We start from the raw sequence: 21,179 nt of genomic DNA on the forward strand, positions 1-21,179 counted from the left end.
AAATGTGAATGCTGGGGGCGCCTGGGTGGCTCGGTTGGTTGAGCGTCCGACGTCAGCTGTAGTCATGATCTTGTGGTTTCTGGGTTCGAGCCCAGCGTCGGGGCTTGCACTCTGTGTGTCTCTCTCTCAAAAATAAATAGACATTAAATTTTTTTTTTTAAAAAAAGAAATGTGAATGTTGTAAATCTTAATGTAAGAGTACTGATACTAACTAAAATTGGGAATTGGAGAGAGAGAAAGTTGGGTTGGAATGTAGGTAGGCTGAAATTTTAGTTTTTACTTCATGGAATCAGCCTCTTTTCTATCATTCCTTTTGTTGTTTTAATTGCTTTTGATGTTTGTTTTTGGGAGAGGATGAGTTGGGGAGGGGCAGAGAGAGGGGGAGACACAGAATCCGAAGCAGGCTCCAGGCTCTGAGCTGTCAGCACAGAGCCCGACGTGGGTCTCAAACCCACAGACTGTGAGATCATGACCTGAACTGAAGTCGGACGCTTACCCGACCGAGCCACCCAGCTGCCCCATCTGTCCTTCTTAAATCAAAAATACAAATAGAGTTAACTCTATTGGAGTTTAAATAAAATAATTAGGAAAATACCAATGTAAGTCTCCTTTTTAAATTAAAAATGGAAGCCACCAGAAGAGTTTAAGAAGCAGCACGTTTCCAAAAGTGTCTGGGCGGGTGAGAGGGGCTGACTGACAGGCAAAGTTGGTTGTTTGAGACCATTTTTAATGGTTTGCACTATTTTCTTACCTTGTGCAAATGTCATTTAAAAAAAATTTTTTAAGTTTATTTATTTTGAGAGAGACAGAGACAGTGCAAGTGGGGGGAGGGGCAGAGAGAGAGACAGAGGCACAGAATCCCAAGCAGGCTCCGTGACGTCAATGCAGAGCCCGGCACGGGGCTTGAACTCATGAAACTGAGATCATGACCTGAGCCGAAACCAAGAGTTGGATGGTTAACCAACAGAGTCACCCAGGCGCCCGTCTTTTTTTTTTTTTTTTAATGTTTATTTATTTTTAGAGAGAGACAGCAGCTGTCATTTTCATTTTTTGCTGTTGCTTTCTCTTAAAAGAGAATGAAAGCAAAGTGTCCATAATAAAAGCATCGTGTATAATATTCCAAGTAGGTAGAATTATAGGGAAGGTTGCTTAGGTCTGCTTAGAGGTCTATGAAAGCGTGTTCACCAGAATATTCATGTGTTCTCAGAATGTTCATGTGTTCTCAGGGAGTGTGATTAGGTGAGTTTTATTCTCTTACAACACAGTGTTCTTTGAAACCTTTACAGTAAACCTACATTCTTGGTATAAGAAAAAGTAAAGCGATGCGTGTTGAAAAAAAAGAAAAATAGTGATTATGAATATTGGTGGAGTTTTGAGAAAGGAAACAATAATTTGCCTTTACCCATGCCTTAAAAATCGAATTTTTTTTTCCTGCAAGGGACTAATATTAGCTTAGTACTTTATGGTTTACCGTTCCTGGTTTTAGTGGTGAACGTTAAAAGCGACGAGAGCACTAAAATCTTATGTTGAACCTTGCCTTGGGTTCCTTTATGAGCTGTCTTAACGCAGGCTTTCCTTACTACAATATCCTTCCGACCTCCCCGTCATTCACAGGGGATTTTGCCCTTCCAAATAAATGACTGCAGCAGCCTTTAATGCTGATTCTGAAAAGTAAGTTTCGTCTTCTCAACCTAGAGGAAATTGTACACGGGAGGCGTCATGCAGATGTTTGATTCTGTGTGCGTGGCATCGGTCTGAATTATTTGAGTCATTATGTTGTAGGTATATTGCCACCTTTTCTTTCTGGGGATTTCTTAGGACATTATGATTAGCACATTTTGAGACCTGATCATCGTTTCGGTCACTTGAGGAGAGATTTACCTCCTTCCTGTTGAAACGTCTTCTCCAAGTTTCCAGAGGTCTGAATACAGAAAGAATAGACCCTCTGTGATGAATGTCCCTGCCGGCCGCGTGGCCAGTCGTCATTCCCGGGTGACACGGAAGGGATTAAAATGTTGTCATGAAACCATGGCATCTCATAACTGCTCCGGTCTTTCTTTGTTTAGGAAAGACCCCTACGACACCTCACCCCACCTCCGCTTGCAATCTCTTCTTTTCCTCCTCATAAACTCTCTTCATCAGGACTCAGCAGACCTTTTCTGTAAAAAAAAGAAATCAAATAGTTAATATTTTCGGCCTTGCAGCCTGGAAGGTCTCCCTGCATCTACTCAACTCTGCTGTGGGGGAGCAGGACGACCGTGAATGCGGTGGCTCTTCCAATAAAACTTTATTTATAAAAACAGGCCCAGAATTACCGGTAGATTGCCAAAACTCCGCTCTTCTCACTCTTAAAGTTTTCTGACCGTTGGAAAAAAGGGGGGAGGGTAGTTCTATCGCCTACAGCCACTTACTCAAAACAGTCTCTTCCGGCCTCTTATGTATGGTTTTTATACTTCCTTTCTGGACTCCTTTCCTGCTATGTCCCTTTGTAACCTTTCCACATGTGTCCCCATCTGTGTACTGAAATGACCCTCTCAGGGGTCTCGGTCACCGAGTCCCCGAGCTTTTTCTCCCTCTTCATCCGTTGACGAGAGGAGGCAGGATAGTGTAGACCACCCAGATTTAAGGACAGCGTCTGCTTTCCCTGTGGGTGTGAACTGATGTTAGGTACTTAAACCTGTTTAAGCCTTGCTTTCTTCATCTGTGAAATGGGAGACCATTCTGAAGGTGGTGAGAGTATTCACTGAGATTAAGCTTGCGAAGTACTTGGCTCCCCAGCAGTGAACCGTTCACGTATTTTGCTGCCCTTATTCTTATTGTCACAGTGATCATCGTCACTGTTGGCTGCTTTACCTTTCCTAAGACTCGCCGCCCGGTTCATTGACAGTGTGCTGTTTTGCGTATCTTTCTGCCTCTCTTGGTTCTTATCTGTCTCCTTTCTACAAGACTCTTTACCCTTTCATCTTCCAAATGCAGTCCTTTTTCTACGTTTTGTACTTAGTGCTCATTTCCTTTAGCTCTTTCATCCGCTCTTACCGTTTTAATGCTCTCATCTGTGGAGGACTCCTGGGTCTCTCCCTGTTTCTTTCCAGAAAGTCGTATCTTTTCATCCACTTGAGTGGCATCTCTGAGATACAGGGTCACTGAGATGAAACTTGTCCCTTGGAACTCTTGATTTTATCATTTATCTTAGTGGCATCACCATTCACTGAGGATACCACCCTTGGGGTCATCTTGGCTGTCTCCTTTGACGAACCGACCCAGTGGTCGCTGTGCCCACGTGTCTGCCCAGCTGTTCTTTCCTTTCCAATTCCATTGGCAGCTCTTGGGTATTTTATCGGCTCACGCCTGCCTCTTCTTTTGCAAGAACTGTGAGAACTGGTGCGTCCACCCTCTGCGGTCTACAGCCCGTGTCCTGTGCCTCAGGCAGGGAAGCTGAGTCCCGAAGAGTGTTACGGGTGAGGATTTTTACACGTTCACAGTTGTGGGAGGAGGAGGGGACAGATGCCCCCTGCCTTGTACGCTGTGTTCGGTCTCCTTAGCCTGTGCCTGAGTCTCGCACTATCTTGCCTATCAACTTTCTAGTCTCATCTCCCCCAGTAAAGTGCCTCTGTTCCTAAGCGGGAAACAGGTATCTGGATGTGCCGTTGCTTGTTTTGTCTTTTGCTTAAAATTCCTTTCTGCTTTCTCAATCTGCGCACATCTTTCAGGACCCAGTTGAAAAGCCACCTTCAACCTCAACTAGATGCGATCCCTCCCTTGGCTCAAATCTTGCACAACTTTGTATCCTTCCTCCGTTCACTGAATACGTATTTACGGTCTGTCACGTGGCAGGCACTACTGTAGGAAGTGAAACTTCTGGGTGTGAACAGAATGTGGATGCCCTTGTACGTAGCCCTTTATGTCTTGTGTTCCTGTTACTTGTGAATATTTTTCCACTTCCAGACTTTTTTTTTTTTTAATTTTTTTTTCAACGTTTTTATTTATTTTTGGGACAGAGAGAGACAGAGCATGAATGGGGGAGGGGCAGAGAGAGAGGGAGACACAGAATCGGAAACAGGCTCCAGGCTCCGAGCCATCAGCCCAGAGCCTGACGCGGGGCTCGAACTCACGGACCGCGAGATCGTGACCTGGCTGAAGCCGGACACTTAACCGACTGCGCCACCCAGGCGCCCCATCCACTTCCAGACTTTTTAGCTGCTTGCTGGCAAAAGACGCATCTCATTCAGGACTGAATCTCTTTCTGTTTTAGGTGTTCAGTGTATTTCTCTTAAATTGAATAAAGAAATTAACACGGAGGGGGATAGAATTTTCTGCAAATACAGTATTTGCTGGAACTGAGAACACTTGTAACAAGTGGAAAGCAGTCAAAGATAGCATTTATTACTAATAGTTCTAAGTCCTGAACTTGGGTTCTACAGCCCAATATATCTGAAAAAGCCTGAATAGTTACCAGAAATATGAGTTCATGGTATGATTCAGCTGCCAGACAAGCCAAGGTGACTTGTGCTACATTAAAGAATACTTTCTATAGTAAGGAAGGAGGCCCCTCCTCCTGTGTCATAGTTTATTCTGCTGAGTGTGTGTATTTCATGAGTGTGTAAATGGAAGCGAAAATTCAGACAAGGGGCCGGGCATGGGCAGAGGGTTGGGGACTGTAAAACTGTCACCGTAGTAGAATGGCACGAGGAACCAGGAATGTGAAGCCTGAAGACAACCAGATTAGGGAAGAAAAGATAGCTGTGTTGAAACATATGCACGACAGTCCCGTGGAAGAGAGTGTGTGATGGTCGTTCAGGGTGTTCTCCAGGGCAAGGCACGGAGCGTGTAGGAAGGACACAGGAAGGTGGATTGGGACTCAAAATAAAGGAGACCGTGTCCACGAATGACGGAATCCATTTCCTGAGAAGGAAGTGAGCTTCTCAAATGGCGGTGGTCCACAGCTTTCCCCGGCTGCTTGAGAAGAGAGGAGCACTGGGGTGGTTAAGATGAGAGCCTCGGTATCGCCATCCACTATGAGGCCTTTGATGGGTCAACCCAAGGGATGATCGTTTTTCAGCTTCTAGTCTCTATTCTTTTTCACATTTGTGTACCTTAGGCACTTGAATTTGAACTGGTAGTCAAAATCCTTGATTCTAAATTTGCTCTCCGTGTAATCATTCTGTGTCATCTTCTGTAGGTTAACTTTTCTGGGCCTTGAGCTCTTTGGTTGTAAAGCATCTGGACGCGATCTGTTGGGCTGTTTGTTCTAAACCTTAGCGCGGATGTGTTCAGAGGACTCTTTGAGACTTGTGAGGTTTTGTGTCTTATTTGAATGGAACTAAGTTTTCATGTTTCCTTTGGACGTAATTTTTAAAGTTCCACTTAAAGACCGTGGTGTGTTGGGTTCACTGGAAGCTTGTCTCCTTGGCGACTGCCTGATGGCATACCTTCCAGAAGTTTCTCTGGTCTCCTGATCAGTAAGGACGACCACCTTTGTAGTGCCTCATCCACATGCCTCTTGAACTAGTCTTGGGTGGCCTCAGACATATATCACTTCTGTTTTTAGTATGTGGTTTGTCTTGTGAAATCAAGTATTCCTTCTCGGGAAGGTATGAATTATAGATGACCTTCTTTGCCTCGGGAAGCACAGATCAATACAACAGTTGGAAGAGTTAGAATTTACATCAGTTAAGAAGATTTTGAAAAGTATATAGTTAGTTCTCTGCAGGGCATCGTGAAAATGCAGAAAGTGAAGATATCGCTGCCTGCAGCTTAGATTTTCGTTAGAAGCATTATTCATAGAACCGCTTTTTCCTGTGGGGAGTTCCAGATACCTCCCTTCTGTGACCTCTGTACGTTGTATAGTAATGGGAGCTCTTCTTAATGTACATTAATGTTGACATTAGTGACCCTTTGTCAAGGGAGTAGCTGCTTTGAGTGGTGTTATTTTACTGGTTGTCTTCATAATACACCAGAAAGGAAGTTGGGGTAGATGTCACGAACCTGACTTTCTAGAAGAGGAAGGCGGGTGAGATGTAATCAGACCTTAAGTCTTCTGAGCAGCGCAGTGACGTTTTTATTATGGCAGAATTTATGGGGGAAGGAGAGCCGACGTTGGCTTCCTATAGTTGTTACAGGAGATCATTGAAAATAGAGCAAGCAGGAATTTAAATAAAAATAATCCTAGATTGTCACCTCTGCCAAATGAGTTACCAGATGGGATGAGACTCTGGATATGTTAGGTCTCTGGGAGAATTAATTCTTTTGTAAGGACATGAAATAGCCTGCAGTTCTGATCAAAATGCTGAAGGAACTTTGCAGACCACGCTGTTTATCTCTTTCTTTAGAATTCTTAGCTCTCTTCATGCTTCCTCTATAAATACAAATACGAACGGGCATAACCTTACCCTTCTGTAGTATTTTTTGTCCACACTAGTGATCTATCACCTCCCTTTGGGTTTCACGTTGAAGTCCATGGAGTAACTGAAAATAGCTCAGATGCAGTTAACCTGGGAGAGAGGCTTCAATGGAATAGAAACTAAACATTATTAACTTCATCGTCGCCTATGTTAATATAATAAACCCGCAACTTGGCTTTTTCGGGGGAGGGGTGACTTTTAATTTATATGGAAAAGTACCTGATAGAATTGAATTAGCTTTAAAAATGTTCATTTCCAGCGATGTTGTGATTCTGTGACATGGAGACCAGCTGGCCCTGGGCACCGTTTTGCAGTCATTTCAACCATCTCCAAATTGCACACTCTGTTTCTCTGTTTCCTAAGTACCTAGCACTATGTCTGACACAGAGGGTACTCAATAAAAGTTAATGAAGGAGAGTTACTGCCTAGCTAAATGTCACCGAGTACCCATGACATTCTGAATCATCCAGAAGGATGCACTTTTGTTCTACATATTGCATTTCCTAAGGCAGGAAAAGGGACTCCAGTCCCTGAGATGTTGTACCGGCGTTAATGTTGCCAAAGGCTCCTTATGTGAACAGATAAATGAGTAAGTGGCTGGAGGCTGCCTCCTCGAATGTTCCGCTCATTCGTTCTGTGTTTCCTTCCGTCGTAACACCGGCTGTGCTGACTTGGGTGCCGGCTGCCATTTTGACCGCATGGAGCAGATGATTGACAGAATATGTGTGAAAGTACAGGACCATCTCAACTCGTTACGAAACTGTGCGGGAGACGCCGTCCAGGAAGATTTAAAATCAGCAGAAAGGCTCATGCGTGATGCCAAGAATTCTAAAACGGTGAGTAGCACGTCAGGCTACGTGAGAAACTTGTGTAATAAAAAGGTGTGTTTTAATTTCGATTTTAGAAACCAGTTCCACCTTTTGTTAATCTTTCTACCCGATTTCGAGGTTATTAACAAGGGGCAGAGTGAACGGAGTTCAGCTTTGCTTCCTCTCTGTGATTCACCCGAATCACCGGCCATCGACACACAGAATAAAAAGTTGAGTAGGATAAAAAGTGCAATCAAGCCCTGAATAAATGGGAGGTAGGGTTGTCGTTTAAATGAGGAACAACTCCTTCTTCAGTCATTCTGCTTCCAAGCTGATCGCGTGAAACTCCCCTCTGGCACCATAAAGAAAGCTTCTTTCAAAGTAGAATTTGGTTCCCCAAGTGTGACTTGACTAATGGGGTCAGAAAACCTGGGGCCCTGTCCTGGCTCTGCTCTTGGAGTCACACGATCACGGAGTGTTAGGAGTAGGAAGTCCTTGGGCATTCATACCCCAGATGAGGACATCAAGGGGCACAGAGCTAACGTACTGTTATGGTCTCAAAGCTGGACCCCTGTTTCTAAATCTGTATTAAAGAGCCTTTGATCACGAATACATAATCTCTAATAATATTTCTTCATCCTTTTTTACTAACTCTGCAATGACTTTGGTGCTTATTTAATTACAGAGAGGTGATTTGTGCTTTTATTACAGTTGTTACCAAACTTATACCATGTTGGTGGTGCCTCTTGGGCGGGGGCCAGTGGCTCGTTATCCGGTCCAATTCAAGAGACCCTGGAATCAATGGCTGGAGAAGTCACGAGAGTCGTAGATGAACAACTAAAGGTTTGTGGTTTCTGTGATTTCGGAAAATGAAATCGTTGTGGCCTCGCTATGTATTTCACGCCATAGCTACTGACATTTTCTAGATCTGTGTGTCCGCGTGTGTGCGCGTGCACCTGCCCACACGTGCATGTGGTAGAGACTGATTGCCGTGCTTTTCTAGCTTCGTTTCTAAGTTTTGGAATAACTTCTTACATCATGAGATCAAGTGAAACCTAGAGAATGCCATTTTATTTTTGGTGGTAAACCTCTAAATGTACTTTACCATCACCACTGATAAGGGAACGATGGATTTCTACGTACGAGGCAGAGAGAGAAGACTGCTTTAGGGAAAAAATTAACTTGTGTGACTACATTTGACTTAGAGAACAGGAAGGAGGATGGGAGCTCTGTTTACAGTGCCTACGTGCTGCTGCTTTGGAGACTCCCGCTAGGCGAGGAGGTAACAGCCCTTATAAGAAGCTGGTTAGAAGACAAAGATAGGGATTTAGATGAAGTCACAAGGCACCCAAAGTGGCAGAGACTTGTCCCCAGGCTCCCCAGCTGAAAAAAGCCTCTGATGTAAGGGAGAAACGTAAGGGAGTAGAGTAACCAAACACTAGATTTTTCTTTTCTCTTTTTACAGTTTTTTTTTAGTGTTTGTTTTTTTTTTTTAATTTTTGAGAGAGAGAGAAAGAGAGAGAGAGAGAGAGAGCGAGAGCACGAGCAGGGGAGGGGCAGAGAGAGAGGGAGACACAGAATCCGAAGCAGGCTCCAGGCTCCGAGCCGTCAGCACAGAGCCCGACGCGGGGCTCAAACTCACAAACTGTGAGATCATGGCCTGAGCCGAAGTCGGACTCCTAACCGACTGAGTCACCCAGGTGCCCCAAGACTAGATTTTTCTTAAGGTAGCTTCAAAAAACAGCTACACAGAGAAATGTTACCTTCAAACAGTTTTCATCATGTCTAATCTGCCTGCTCAAGGATGCCTTAAAAAACCGTGTCTGCATTTCTATAATTATTTGGTTTCTTCTGAGAACAAAATTGCTATGGTTCATAGGGATTTGATGTGGGACTCAGTAATAATTGCACAACAGGCTAATTACTATGCTTGTAAATTAACTTAATGAGGAAGAAAATGTGGATTATTTAGGAGTTTAAGCCTCTGTTGTCTCCCTGTGCGAATGACGTAGAGAGGCTCTTGTTTGTGTATTGTCTTTATTTAATTTTTTTAACGTGGTTATTTTGAATCCATTCTGAGTAGAGACAAAGGGGCGGAAAAAGGACCACTGGCTGGTTGGTAGAGCCCTGCCAGATCATTTGTTAGCTAATGTTTTGTCCTCCACGAAGGATAAGATATGTAAGGATGCTATCTTTGTTGTTTATTTATTTCTTACTTACGAAAGGAAACTCAGTCTGTGAAACGTTGAAACAGTACTAATAAGTGTAAAAGAAATGAAAGTAAAAACCACTTGAGATCCCAGAGTGGCGTCCTTCTTCATGTTTTAGTGAATTTTCCAAACACTCCGTGTCTATACGCACAATTTTACATCTACATGATTACGCCAGAACACTTTTTATATTCGGTACAAGGTCATGAATACAATTCAAGGAAAGTGAATGATCACCATCATTTTCATGGCGACACAGTATCTCATGACATGGATGTACCAGTGCATTCAGAAACCTCTGTCCCCCTGTCTGTCCTTCACTTTCACACCGAAAGCTTCACTCCTGACACTTCTGGTCGCCAGATGTGTGGGAATTTCCCCCCACCAAGCAATTCTCTGTGACACCAACTGAGTGCCCTACAACTTAACTCAGTTCTGACTCTGTCTACCCAGAGAAGGTTCAGACCCCACAGGTTAGGAGTTCAGTCTCACAAGACTGTTCCTCACCCCTAATTCAGATGCCAACAGGAAGTCTAGGTTGTCACCTGTGTTTCTGACCGATTGGCTATAATTAAATCGGAGGTTCCCCCATCACCCCCCTCAGGTGGGATTAATTTGCTAGAGCGACTCACAGAAGTCAAGGAAACACGTCTACCAGTCTATTCAAGGATGTGATGAACGGTACAGATGAATACTCAGATGAAAGGCAGGCCCAGGGCAGGGTCCGTGGGGAGGCACAAACCTGCCACATCTTGTCACAGAGCCCCCCCCCCCCCCCCCGCCCCGTGCCTCCACGTGCTCACCAGTCTGGAAGTTCTCTGAACGTGTACTTTATGGAAATTTTATTTAAAGTTTTTAAAATTTATTTTGAGAGAGAGAGTATGTGAGCCAGGGAGAGCAGAGAGAGAGGGAAAGAGAGAATCCCAAGCAGGCTCCGCGCTGTCAGCACAGACGCAAGGCTCGAGCTCAGAAGTTGTGAGATCATGACCAGAGCCAAGACCAAGAGTCAGATGCTTAACCGACTGAGCCATCCAGGCACCCTGTACTTTTTGCATTTTTTATGCTCCCTTCTCAAGAGAAGGTGTAGCAGGGCTGAAAACTCCTACCTCCTAATCGTGGTTCGGTCTTTTCCAATGACCAGCCCTCATCTGGAACCATTCAGAAGCCCACCCAGCGTCACCCCATTAGAACAAAAGACACTCCTAGTATCCAGGAAATTACAAGGGTTTTCGGAGCTCTGTGCCAGGAACTGGGGCCAGAGACCGGTATGTATTTTCTGTTTTCTCGCAGCCAGCCTATTTATTGTCTAATTTCTGATTAGTCCAGTTAGGGTCAATGCCGATAGCTGACCCACTCCTAGGTCCAGTGGTCTTTTATACCTTGATGTGCAACTGCTTGCGTTTGCTGCACCCTCTTTCAGTATTTGTGTAGTAATCTTTTAATATTCGTCAATATAAAGGGTTAGAAAAAGTTCATTTTGTCCTTTGGATTTTTTTAAAATGTTTATTTATTTTGAGGGAGAAAGGTCAGGGGAGGGGCAGAGAGAGAGAGGGAGTGAGAGAATCCCAAGCAGGCTCTGTGCCATCAGCAGAGAGCCCGATGTGGGGCTCGAACTCACAAACCGTGAGATCGTGACCTGAACCGAGATCAAGAGTCGACGCTTAGCCGACTGAGCCGCCCAGGCGCCCCTGTCCCTTGGATTCTTTTTAGTAGGCGGTATAAGTCAAATAATGTTATTAGCCATTTGTATTTCTTTTATACATTGCATATTTGTATCTACTGTCTAATTTTTCCCTTTAATGTATGTGCGAGAACTCCTTATGTGCCAAAAATTGGCTGGCATCTAAATCTACGTCAGACACGGCAACAGGACCTTCCTTGTTGAACAGCTGCTGACTGTGTTTGTCTCAACTGGTGGAAACCACAAGCCGTCTGCCTTCCCTCTGTCCCATTTCCTTCTCTGTGCACTGAGCGGTTGCCATGGACTCACCTCTCGTTCTTGGGAGGGAGTAGAAGGCAGAGGTCTGAAGTAGAAAGCTTTTGAATTTTTAAAAGCCTGAAAAAATGGCAGTATATTTAGGACCCGAACTATTTTTTTTGTAAATAGACGTTTCCCGCATCTTCTGATGCTGGCCAGTCCCACTGGGGGCCTCCATCACGGCTTTCTTATTTGTGTGTCCAGAGAATGCCTTTCTCTGCTCTCGGGTCCCCGAGGTCCCAGCTCCTCAGTGGCCCGTGTTTTATATTCCCCACTTGCTTGTTTCCTTCACTCTTCAGTCCCCTTGCAAGTTCCTTTCCCTTTGGGAACGTCTGGCATGAATGAGAGCAAATCTTCAATTGCGACCTCTTACTTAAAAGTTGCTCATGAGTTTCCTTTTAACTGTGTGCAGTAGACTACTTTCAATAGACTGCAGGCAGTTTACTTCCTCTCTGTTTCCTTCTAGTTTACTGACAAATGGACATCGTTTCACTATTTATAAAAATCCCCATTTGTCTATTTATACAGCCTTTCAGCGTCTTGATTTTCTTAAAATTACGTCGGAAAAATGTGTCTTATTAGAATCCATATTAACTCTTTTACTAAACTACAGTGGTCCTTCTTTATTTCACTACTAATATCAACTTTGTTTTTAAAAGAAGTCCTTTCTCTGTCTCCCAAACTCTTTCAAATTCATGTGTTACACTGGCAAAAGCTAACATGGATGGGATGGTTTTGTAGAATTAAGTTTTTATTGCAGTGAATTTTCAAATAATGGGACAAGTAGGGCTGGGGTTGTGCCCCAGGCTTGCTCCTAGCTCCGTGCTCTAAGCAGGTCAGCGGTGTCCCTGTGTCTAAGCATTGTCCTACACCAGGGCCAACGGTAGACATTTTGAACATTGGGTAAGAATAAGTTCCACTAGCTCCCGAGCCATCTTTCAAAAAATATCCTTTCAGAAAAGCAAAAGAAATGTCCAGGTGAGCCGCCTTCTTAGCAGACTTCCTGGAAGAGAAGAAAGCCATTAAGTTTGGAGAAATCCCTTTGAAACGAGGTGCTATTTTCTCTGGACTAGGCTGTTTTAGGTATTTTAAAAGGACAACTCTCCTCCTGTTTTCCCTTTTTTTGATCCTAACATTGATTCCCAGAGTAAGAGCAGTAATAGTGGATGAATAAACGGGATTTGAACGTTTTAACATAAAAGAAACCTTCATTTTTCCCTTCTGGTCTTAAATTTCAGAGTGCTTGTTTTGGCTTTGGAAATTCTTACTCACTCCCAGTGTAACCTGTGAAATACATCACTGGTAAATTTCAGATTTATGAAGGAAATGAGGCCTGAGGGGTGTCGATGGCATTTTCGCAGGTATTAACTCCGTTTGGCTACAAGAGTTCTCTGAGTTTTCTTATTTCCCTACACTTATTTTCTAAAGCAAAAGAAAGATTTCAGGGCCCTTTAGTGTGGACATTGTATTGGCTGGTAGTGAATTACAGCAAGTCTTTGGCCCACTGCAAGAATATGGGAGTGTAGCCGCCATGGTAAGGCTATTCACCCAATTTATTTTACAAATACTGTGCAGGATTTCAGAGTAGTGTTAGTTGTTTTTACAGTTAAGAAATAAGAGACCCTCATAACTGTCATTGCGGCAAAGTGAAATCTGATTATCACATTTCAAATACAGGGTCACTTACTGCAAATTGTCTGAAGGTAGCGTAACATGGTCTAACAAAATGGAGACTGTAAGGAGTGAGGAAGTTTATATCTAATTTATATCTCCAGAAGAGAAGAGAGAACAGTAAAAGGAACAACTGAAGAGGTGGTAGCTGAGAATTTCAGGGGTTGTTGAAAGACCAGAGTCTTTCAGTTCAGGGAGTCCAGCGATAACCCATGTCAGATAAGAGCAAATCCGCGTCTACAATCACATAACAAAAAGTGGAAAACATTGAGAGCAAAGAAAAGATATTGCAAGGAGCCACAGGGAGGGCAAAGCCATCTTCGCTTTAAAAAGACCAATATTAGGACTGATAAGACAGCTCTCAAATCAGTAGTCAGTGGAAGCCAAAGATGATTAAAGAATATCTTCATGCTCCCGAGACAACATACAGAACACATAGTGTAAACCAAGAATTCTATATCCAACACACCTAATTTTTAAGAACAAGGATGAAATGAAAGCATTTGCATCGAAACAAAAACTGAAATAGCTTACTGTAACTAGACTACACTAAATAAACATCTAAAGAATATACTTTGGGGCAAAGGAGAAGTTTCCAAAGAGAGAGGGTCTGACATGCAAGGAAGAATAATAAGGGAAAATACCAAATGTGGGTAAAGACAAACATTGACTATAAACAACAGTGTATAGTTTATCGTATAATACCTAGTCTGTGCTGTGAAATTAGGAGTACATATAAATAAAATATTGGAACCCAGTATTTAAGTCAATAGGGAATGAGGAAGAGCAATCTAACATCCTAGTTTTATTCGGGAAAATGTTTAGGACATCAGTGTTAGACCTACATTCTCCGGTGTATTATCTGTTACCCACATGTGGTCATTTAAACTTAATTTAACATTAACTTTTAAAAACATAGAATTCGGTTTCTCAGTTGCACTCACCATGTTTGAAATGCTCCATAGCCATGCGTGACTAGTGGCTCCCTTATTGGACGGCACTGATCATCTCAGGAAGGTCCATTGGTCAGTGCTGCTTCAGACAGGAAGTAAAATATCCATGTTACGATTTCTCATATAACAACTGAAGCCGAGACACTAAACCAGGGGTTTCACTGCCTGCCTAGAAGGTCATTAGGAAGTGTTTGAGATTATTTGGGGTTCTCACAGCCACTGGCTTAGCCAGGTGACAATGAACCTAACCATTCTGCACACCAGGGGAATGCTCCCATCCAAACCTAGTGATACAATAGAAGAGGCCTCACTGGAAATAAAATAGGTCATTGGATGATCCAGTTTACCAGAAACACATAATTTCAAATGTGTATGCGTCTAGTCCTAGGGCTTCGTGTATGTAAGAACGAGTGGACACAATTACGAAAAGAAATCAACAAATTCATTGCGGTGGAAAACTCTGAATATGACTACCAGTAATTGATCAAGTAATTTTAAAAAGTAATAATAGAGAATATTGGATGACATGGACAAATGGAAAGATAACCCATGCTCATGGATTGGAAGAATCAATATTGTTAACATGTCCATACTACCCAAAGCAACTTACAAATTTAATGCAGTCCCCACAAAAATGCCAACTATAGTTTTCACAGAGCTAGACCAAATAATACTAAAATTTGTATGGAACCTCAAAAGACCCCAGATAGCCAAAGCAGCCTTCAGAAAGAAGAACAAAGCCAGGGGCATTACAATTCCAGATTTCAAGATATATTACAAATTTGTAGTGATCAAAACAGTATGGTACCGACGCAAAAATAGACACACAGATCAGTGGAACTGGATAGAGAGCTCAGAAGTGAACCCAAGCTTGTATGGTCAATTAATGTACAACAGTGGAGGCAAGAATATACAATAGGGTAGCAGTCTCTTCCACAAATAGTGCTGAGAAAACTGGAGAGCTTCATGCAGAAGAATGAAACTGGACCATTTGATTACACCATAAAAAATCAACTGAAAATGTGATTAAAGACCTAAATGTGAGACCTGAAACCATAAAACTCTTACAAGGAAGCATAGGCAGTAATTTCTTTGATCAGCCAAAGAAACATTTTTCTAAATAGGTTTCCTCAGGCAAGAAAAACAAAACCAAAATTAAATTCTGGGGTTTACACCAAAATAAAAAGCTTTTGCACAGCAAAGGAAACCACCAAAAAACAAATAGGCAGTTTATTGAATAAGAAAAGATATTTTTAAGTGATATAGCTGATAAGGGGTGAGTATTCAAAATATGTAAGGAACTTGTCTACAAGTCAATACCAATACCAACCCCCCCCCCAAATAATCCAATTAAAATAGGCAAAGGACCTGAATAGACATTTTTTCAAAGAAGACAGATGGCCAACAGACACATGAAAAGATGTTCAACATCACTAATCATCAGGGAAATGCAAATCAAACCTACAAGGAGATATCCTGACACAGTGGCTAAAATCAAGAAGACCAGAAGTATGTATTGGTGAGGATGTGGAGAATGCAAACTGGTACAGCCACTGTGGAAAACAGTATGAAGGCTCCTCAAAAATGAAAAATGGGATTACCATATGATCCAATAATTCCAATACTGAGTATTTACCCAAAGAAAACAGAAACACAAATTTGAAAAGATGTATCCACCTGTATGTTTATTGCAGCATTATGTACGATAGCCAAGATACGGAAGTAGCCCATTGTCCAACAGTAGATGAATGGACACACACACACACACACACACACACACACAGTGAAATATTACTCAACAACAAAAAAGGAATGAGATATTGCCATTTGCAGTCAGCGCAGAGCCCACTTTGGATCCTCTGTCCCTGTCTCTCTCCGCCCCTCCACATCTTGTGCGTGCTCTCTTTCTCTCTAAAATAAACATTAAAAAAATCTTTAAAAAATGAATAACCATTAAAAGAAAGTCTAAAACAGTAAAATATGTGTCGTGTTTCTGAGTAGAAGAGACGGGATCCCATGATGCCAGTTTTTCCAAAACTCATCTATTCTTGGACACAATTCAGTGGAAATTCCCAACAGATTTTTAACAGACCTTGACAAAGCTAATTCTGAGTATATGGAAAAGCAGTGCTCGAAATAGCTCATATGCTAACGAAGAGCAAGATGGTTGGTAGTCTTGCTTAACAATATATTAGGACGTATCATAATTAGGACAGTGAGCAGAGGTAGACAAACCAATGCAACAGAGAGAGGGAAGACTAGCCAAGAAAAGATGCACTGTTCAGTACCCACATTCGGTGAGTCCCTGGGCTTGTAACACTTTTTTTGTGTTTTTAGAGATGTCCCAAGAGGCGTGCTAGGTCCTGACGATAAAGGGTAGGAGTTCGCGGTTGCCGTCAGGGGCAAGTTGTACGTCTGGAGTCTGGTGCCTCTAATTCTCCATGAACTTCTAAAGTTACACGCAAAACTTTATACTATTCTGAGTTGAGTGTTCATCAGATTCTCAAAGGGGTTCTTTCACACCCAAGTGGCTAAAAGGTACTGCATTCTTGACCATTTTATGACGCATTTAATTTCTGAGATCCCCACCAGATGCTAGGTGTTACCAAAGAATGTCATGAAACACACCTTGGGGTGTAAAGGCCATAAAGACAGTAAGATCAAGAAGGTCACCTCAAAGAGGTAATGCTTGAACCAAGCTGAATGTGGAGGAGTAGAGATTCTTATCGGAAGGGCTGGACTGCTATGCAGTCTGGACCGGAGTGTGTTTCTTTTCATGCCAACGAGGAAAATAATCTGTCTTACACGATCTTATTTGCATTGCTTGTAGCTTTCTCAGAGTAATGTGCAAAACCAGCAATTAGAGTTATAATAGGGGCAGAGTGCTGTCAAAATAGGAGTTGCTTTTGGAAACTTCTCAGGTGGCTGCCTTCCCCTCCCCCCACCTCTGTGTTTCACAAGATCCTGCCGTTCTGCTTCCCAGCCTGTAGCAGAATGAGAGATGTCACTAGTGGGATTGGGCTTGGATGTGAATATGTGAGCGGACAGAGCCTGTACCCATCCGTCCAGGATAATGCCATTTTGTCCTTGTTCACACCGGAATAGTAATGGCATCACGCTGGCTTCCAGAAACTGAGATCTTATCGTTAAAAGTAGTATCTTTGGAAACAGATTCATAATATGATCTGTGATAGGCTAACTTTATAAAAAACTTTTTTTAATATTTATTTTTGAGAGAGACAGAGACAGAGTGTGAGCAGGGGAGGGGCAGAGAGAGAGGGAGACACGGAATCCGAAGCAGGCTCTAGGCTCTGAGCTGTCAGCACAGAGCCCAATGTGGGGCTCGAACTCACAGACCACAAGATCGTGACCTGAGCTCAACCGACTGAGCCACACAGGCACCCTGACGAAACTTTCACTGCACGCTGGGCATTATACTACGTACTTTACGTGTGTAATGTCCTTTTATCTTCAATGATCTTGGAAGGCAAGGACTTTTTTATTTGCCATTTTATACACGAGCAAAGTAAAATTAGGAAAGCCGTAACAGCCTGGTATCACTCAGCTACAGTTCAGATTTAGATCTGACACGAATACTGGTGCCATTTTCACACACTACAAGCCGTCTCGTCCATGTCAGGCAAGTTATTTAACTTTCTCTAGCTCACATTCTTCAACTACAAAATGGTGATCGTGTGAACCCCTACCCCGCCCCCCATCATCACAGATGTCCGGAGGATAAAATGTGGAGAAAGATTTGACAAACTCTAGAGTGCTCCTTAAGCATGTTTTGAGTGTTGTTTGTAAAGTGCCCCGTAAATGTTTGTGTCCGTCATCCATGTTGTTTCTTGTTGTTGTAACAATTACAGTTTGACTCAGCACTAAAACTTTTCCTTTAAAAGAATAAATCTGTGGAATTCTTTTTTTTTTTTTTTTTTGCTACTGATGTTTTGATAGAGCTCTTGAATGGTTCGCCCTGATTTGGGGTATCTGTGATTTACAAAATCACGCAAGAGGTCAAGTTCGATATAGTCAAAGGGCATCTGTTGCTTTATTTTCTAGCAGCAGGGGGAACTAGCTGGTGTGGTAAGGTGGCGAGTAAAGGCTCGACATGTGTCCTTTGACATCTTTTCACGAATGCCTGGCATCAAGTGCACCTGGCACAGCCGGCCACTTCCGATGCCGGCCTGCTGGGTATTTTATTTAAAGTGATTACCTGAGATCAGTGCTCATCAATGGTCACAGGTCACCCCGGGGCGGCTCAGAATCCTTAATCGTGCTCCGCGCTCCCTCTTGGGCCCTGCCGTCTAAGGGCTCAGCGTCATGCTGTAACCACCTTTCAGCCTTATGGCAGGTGCGTCCTGTGCCCCGCCATCACCTCTCCCCTGCGCTCGTGCCACACTGCAGGTGCTGCTCGAGTCCATGGTCGACGCTGCCGAGGATCTGTGTCCCAACGTGATGAAGAAAGCCCACATCCGACAAGACTTGATTCATGCCAGCACTGAAAAGATCTCCATCCCACGTACCTTTGTTAAAAATGTCCTGTTGGAGCAGTCTGGAATTGACATCCTTAACAAAATTAGGTAGGTTTACGATGTTAATAAACCGAGGCTCTGTGGTTTCCGTGAATGCCGTGGGAGCAGCCGCGAAGACCGTTACTGTTGGCTGTCTCCGTATATAATGCGTGAGGCATGTCTGATAGGCGCCGACTGTATATAAATAGAGCTGTGCATAAATGCATAGGTTTACACATTTCCACAAGAACGCGTGCGTTACTAAAGAGCATACAGCTAACTGCTCTTTTTAAGGGTTTTATTTCACGTAGAAACTCAGGTGGTTCCCAGTCTGAGTGATGCTCCACGAGTTCTCATTGTGTCTCAGTTGGGGAATCAGTGGACACGAAACCAAATCCAGGTTCAGCAATATTTGAACTTCCCCATTTTTTTTCCATTTTAACCATTTCTTATTGATACGAGTATTTAGATGTAGCAAAAAAAAATTTTTTTAATTAAAAAAAAATTAAAAAAAACCCAGCTCTCCTCTGAAGAATTAGGAGTTGTGTCAACACATGGTGAATGATGCGTAACTGAATGACAGCCTTTGAGAAAAAGAATTAAAAGAAGCCAAAAATGTTACACAATCTAGATACTGAAGCTCGATCTTGGGACTTTGAGGGTCGAGGATTTTTGCAGTAATGGGACAGTCTCGGTCTAAGACGCAGCCGTATGTGTGTTGGGGTTTCTAAAAATAAAAGATTCTAGTGCCGACTCAGCTGAATGATACAGTTTGAAGGAACTGAGAAATGAAAAGACATGTAGAGGATTTACAGGACCCCGCAGATTAGTGATTTTATCAACTCTAGCTAGCCCTTACGAGATATGCTTTCATATTTCTTGAACCTAGAGTTTTGGGATTTTTGTTGAGGCCCCTTATGTACGAAGAAGGAAAAATGTATTGGCCGCCATTCTTCCGTCATAATGGGTTGAACTGCCAATGGACCGTACTCTGATGCCTTTATTGCACCAAATTCTGTCAAATATGGTCACTTCTTTTGAAAAGGGGCAGATTCTGAAAAGTGAACAGCAGTATAGAACGCTTTACATCAGTGACTCGCCTCCGTGTTCATTAAGTCCCTGCCTGGCTTTTTTATAACGTATCGCCCTGAGCACATCTACACCTGTGTAGACATTCAGGTACATCTGTGCAATGGGGCTTAAGTGGAATCATTCCCCCTACAGAGTTTGCAGTTTGGAAGTCCAATAAGGAAGTATAATATCCAGTAACAAAATGATAGAACCATCCTGAGACTTTTTTTTTTTTTAAGTGCATTGTATTTAAAGGATCATTTTTGGTGCTACAACTTGAGACAGATAAACCACCCCTCCCCAGTTCAGGGTGGGGTGGAGAGAACCGGAGATAGACTACTGATTCTATAGTTTTTATGAGGGAGTAAATTTTCCAAACATGGCTGAAAAAAGGAGAGGAAATGCTTGTTATAATGAGATTCCCAGCCCCCTAGCTCCTCCCCCAGAGGTTTGGGTGGGACCCAGTAATCTGTATTTTTAATGAGACCCAGGTGAATTTTGTCAGTGAACACCTCTGGGGAATAGTAAAGTATTAGGTAAACCAAGTAGCTACTGGGACCTTGTTTCGGAGACAGGAATTAATGAAACGTCCTTTTATCTTGAGCCTAGGAAAATTTTTAATGGAGGCATCAAAGAGTTAGTGCCTCTGTTTTCCCACCCTGCCATCCGAAATCTTCCTTGGCAGAAAACTCCCAATGCCAATTACTGCCTTTAGGTTAGAAAGGTTTTTCCCTGTTACACAAATATACTTTCAACCTTAGCTTTGTGATTAAAAATTTTTATTTTGATAACTCCTTGCCCTGCTGTCAAAACTTTACAATTCTTGACTTCAAGAGCAGACGGAACTCATGAGTCGATGTGGGAGTGTGGGTATGTATCTCTTTAGCACATTCACCGTGAAATGTATTGTGCATTTATGTACATTTGTGCGTATGTGCATTTAGGTAGGACTAGTCAGACTGAAGACACAGTAACGGAGTTTGAATTCTTGGGAATACCACATAGGTAAAATTCTGACTAAAATACCAGCTATCCGACTGACAGCTTGGTGGCCGATTTATTAGTGAAAACTCTAAAATTAACTAGTGTGTTACTTTCTGTTGTCTGGACTCCTGCGTAAGGTCAGGCAAGAGACACTAACACTGAACATTATGGTAACTTCTGTTCATCAAAGGCAAGAGAACAGTGAGTTTATAATAGTTTGAAGGCAAAAGCGGTTCAATGTGGTACCATTTGGTTGGCAAAAAGTTTTTTTCAAGGTGGGGGAAATGCATATTAAAGTAATAACAAAATTAAGGCAGAAACAGAGAGGGAGGCAAACCATAAGAGACTTAAATACAGAGAACAAACTGAGGGTTGCTGGAGGGGGGCGGGGATGGGCTAATGGGGGGGTGGGCATTGAGGGGGGCACCTGTTGGGATGAGCACTGGGTATTATATGTAAGTGAGGAATCCCCAGGTTCTACTCCTGAGACCAATACTACACCGGATGTTAACTGATGTGAATTTAAATAAAATAAAATAAATAAAATAAAATAAAATAAAATAAAATAAAATAAAATCAAGATCTCAA

At 42.7% G+C, this 21,179-nt stretch overlaps 1 protein-coding gene across 7 annotated transcripts in view; it reads left to right on the forward strand.

The window, feature by feature from the left end:
- Positions 1-21,179, forward strand: part of CARMIL1 (capping protein regulator and myosin 1 linker 1) — a 308,332-nt gene that overhangs the window by 217,492 nt on the left and 69,661 nt on the right. For all 7 annotated transcript variants that reach the window (XM_053223218.1, XM_053223219.1, XM_053223222.1 and 4 more), the window contains 3 exons: positions 7,109-7,237; positions 7,922-8,053; positions 18,430-18,605. In XM_053223218.1, the coding sequence (XP_053079193.1) occupies positions 7,109-7,237; positions 7,922-8,053; positions 18,430-18,605 (437 nt within the window). The remainder of the gene's footprint in view (positions 1-7,108; positions 7,238-7,921; positions 8,054-18,429; positions 18,606-21,179) is intronic.

Source organism: Acinonyx jubatus, chromosome B2 (assembly GCF_027475565.1).
Source record: "Acinonyx jubatus isolate Ajub_Pintada_27869175 chromosome B2, VMU_Ajub_asm_v1.0, whole genome shotgun sequence".
Classification (NCBI taxonomy): Eukaryota; Metazoa; Chordata; class Mammalia; order Carnivora; family Felidae; genus Acinonyx; species Acinonyx jubatus.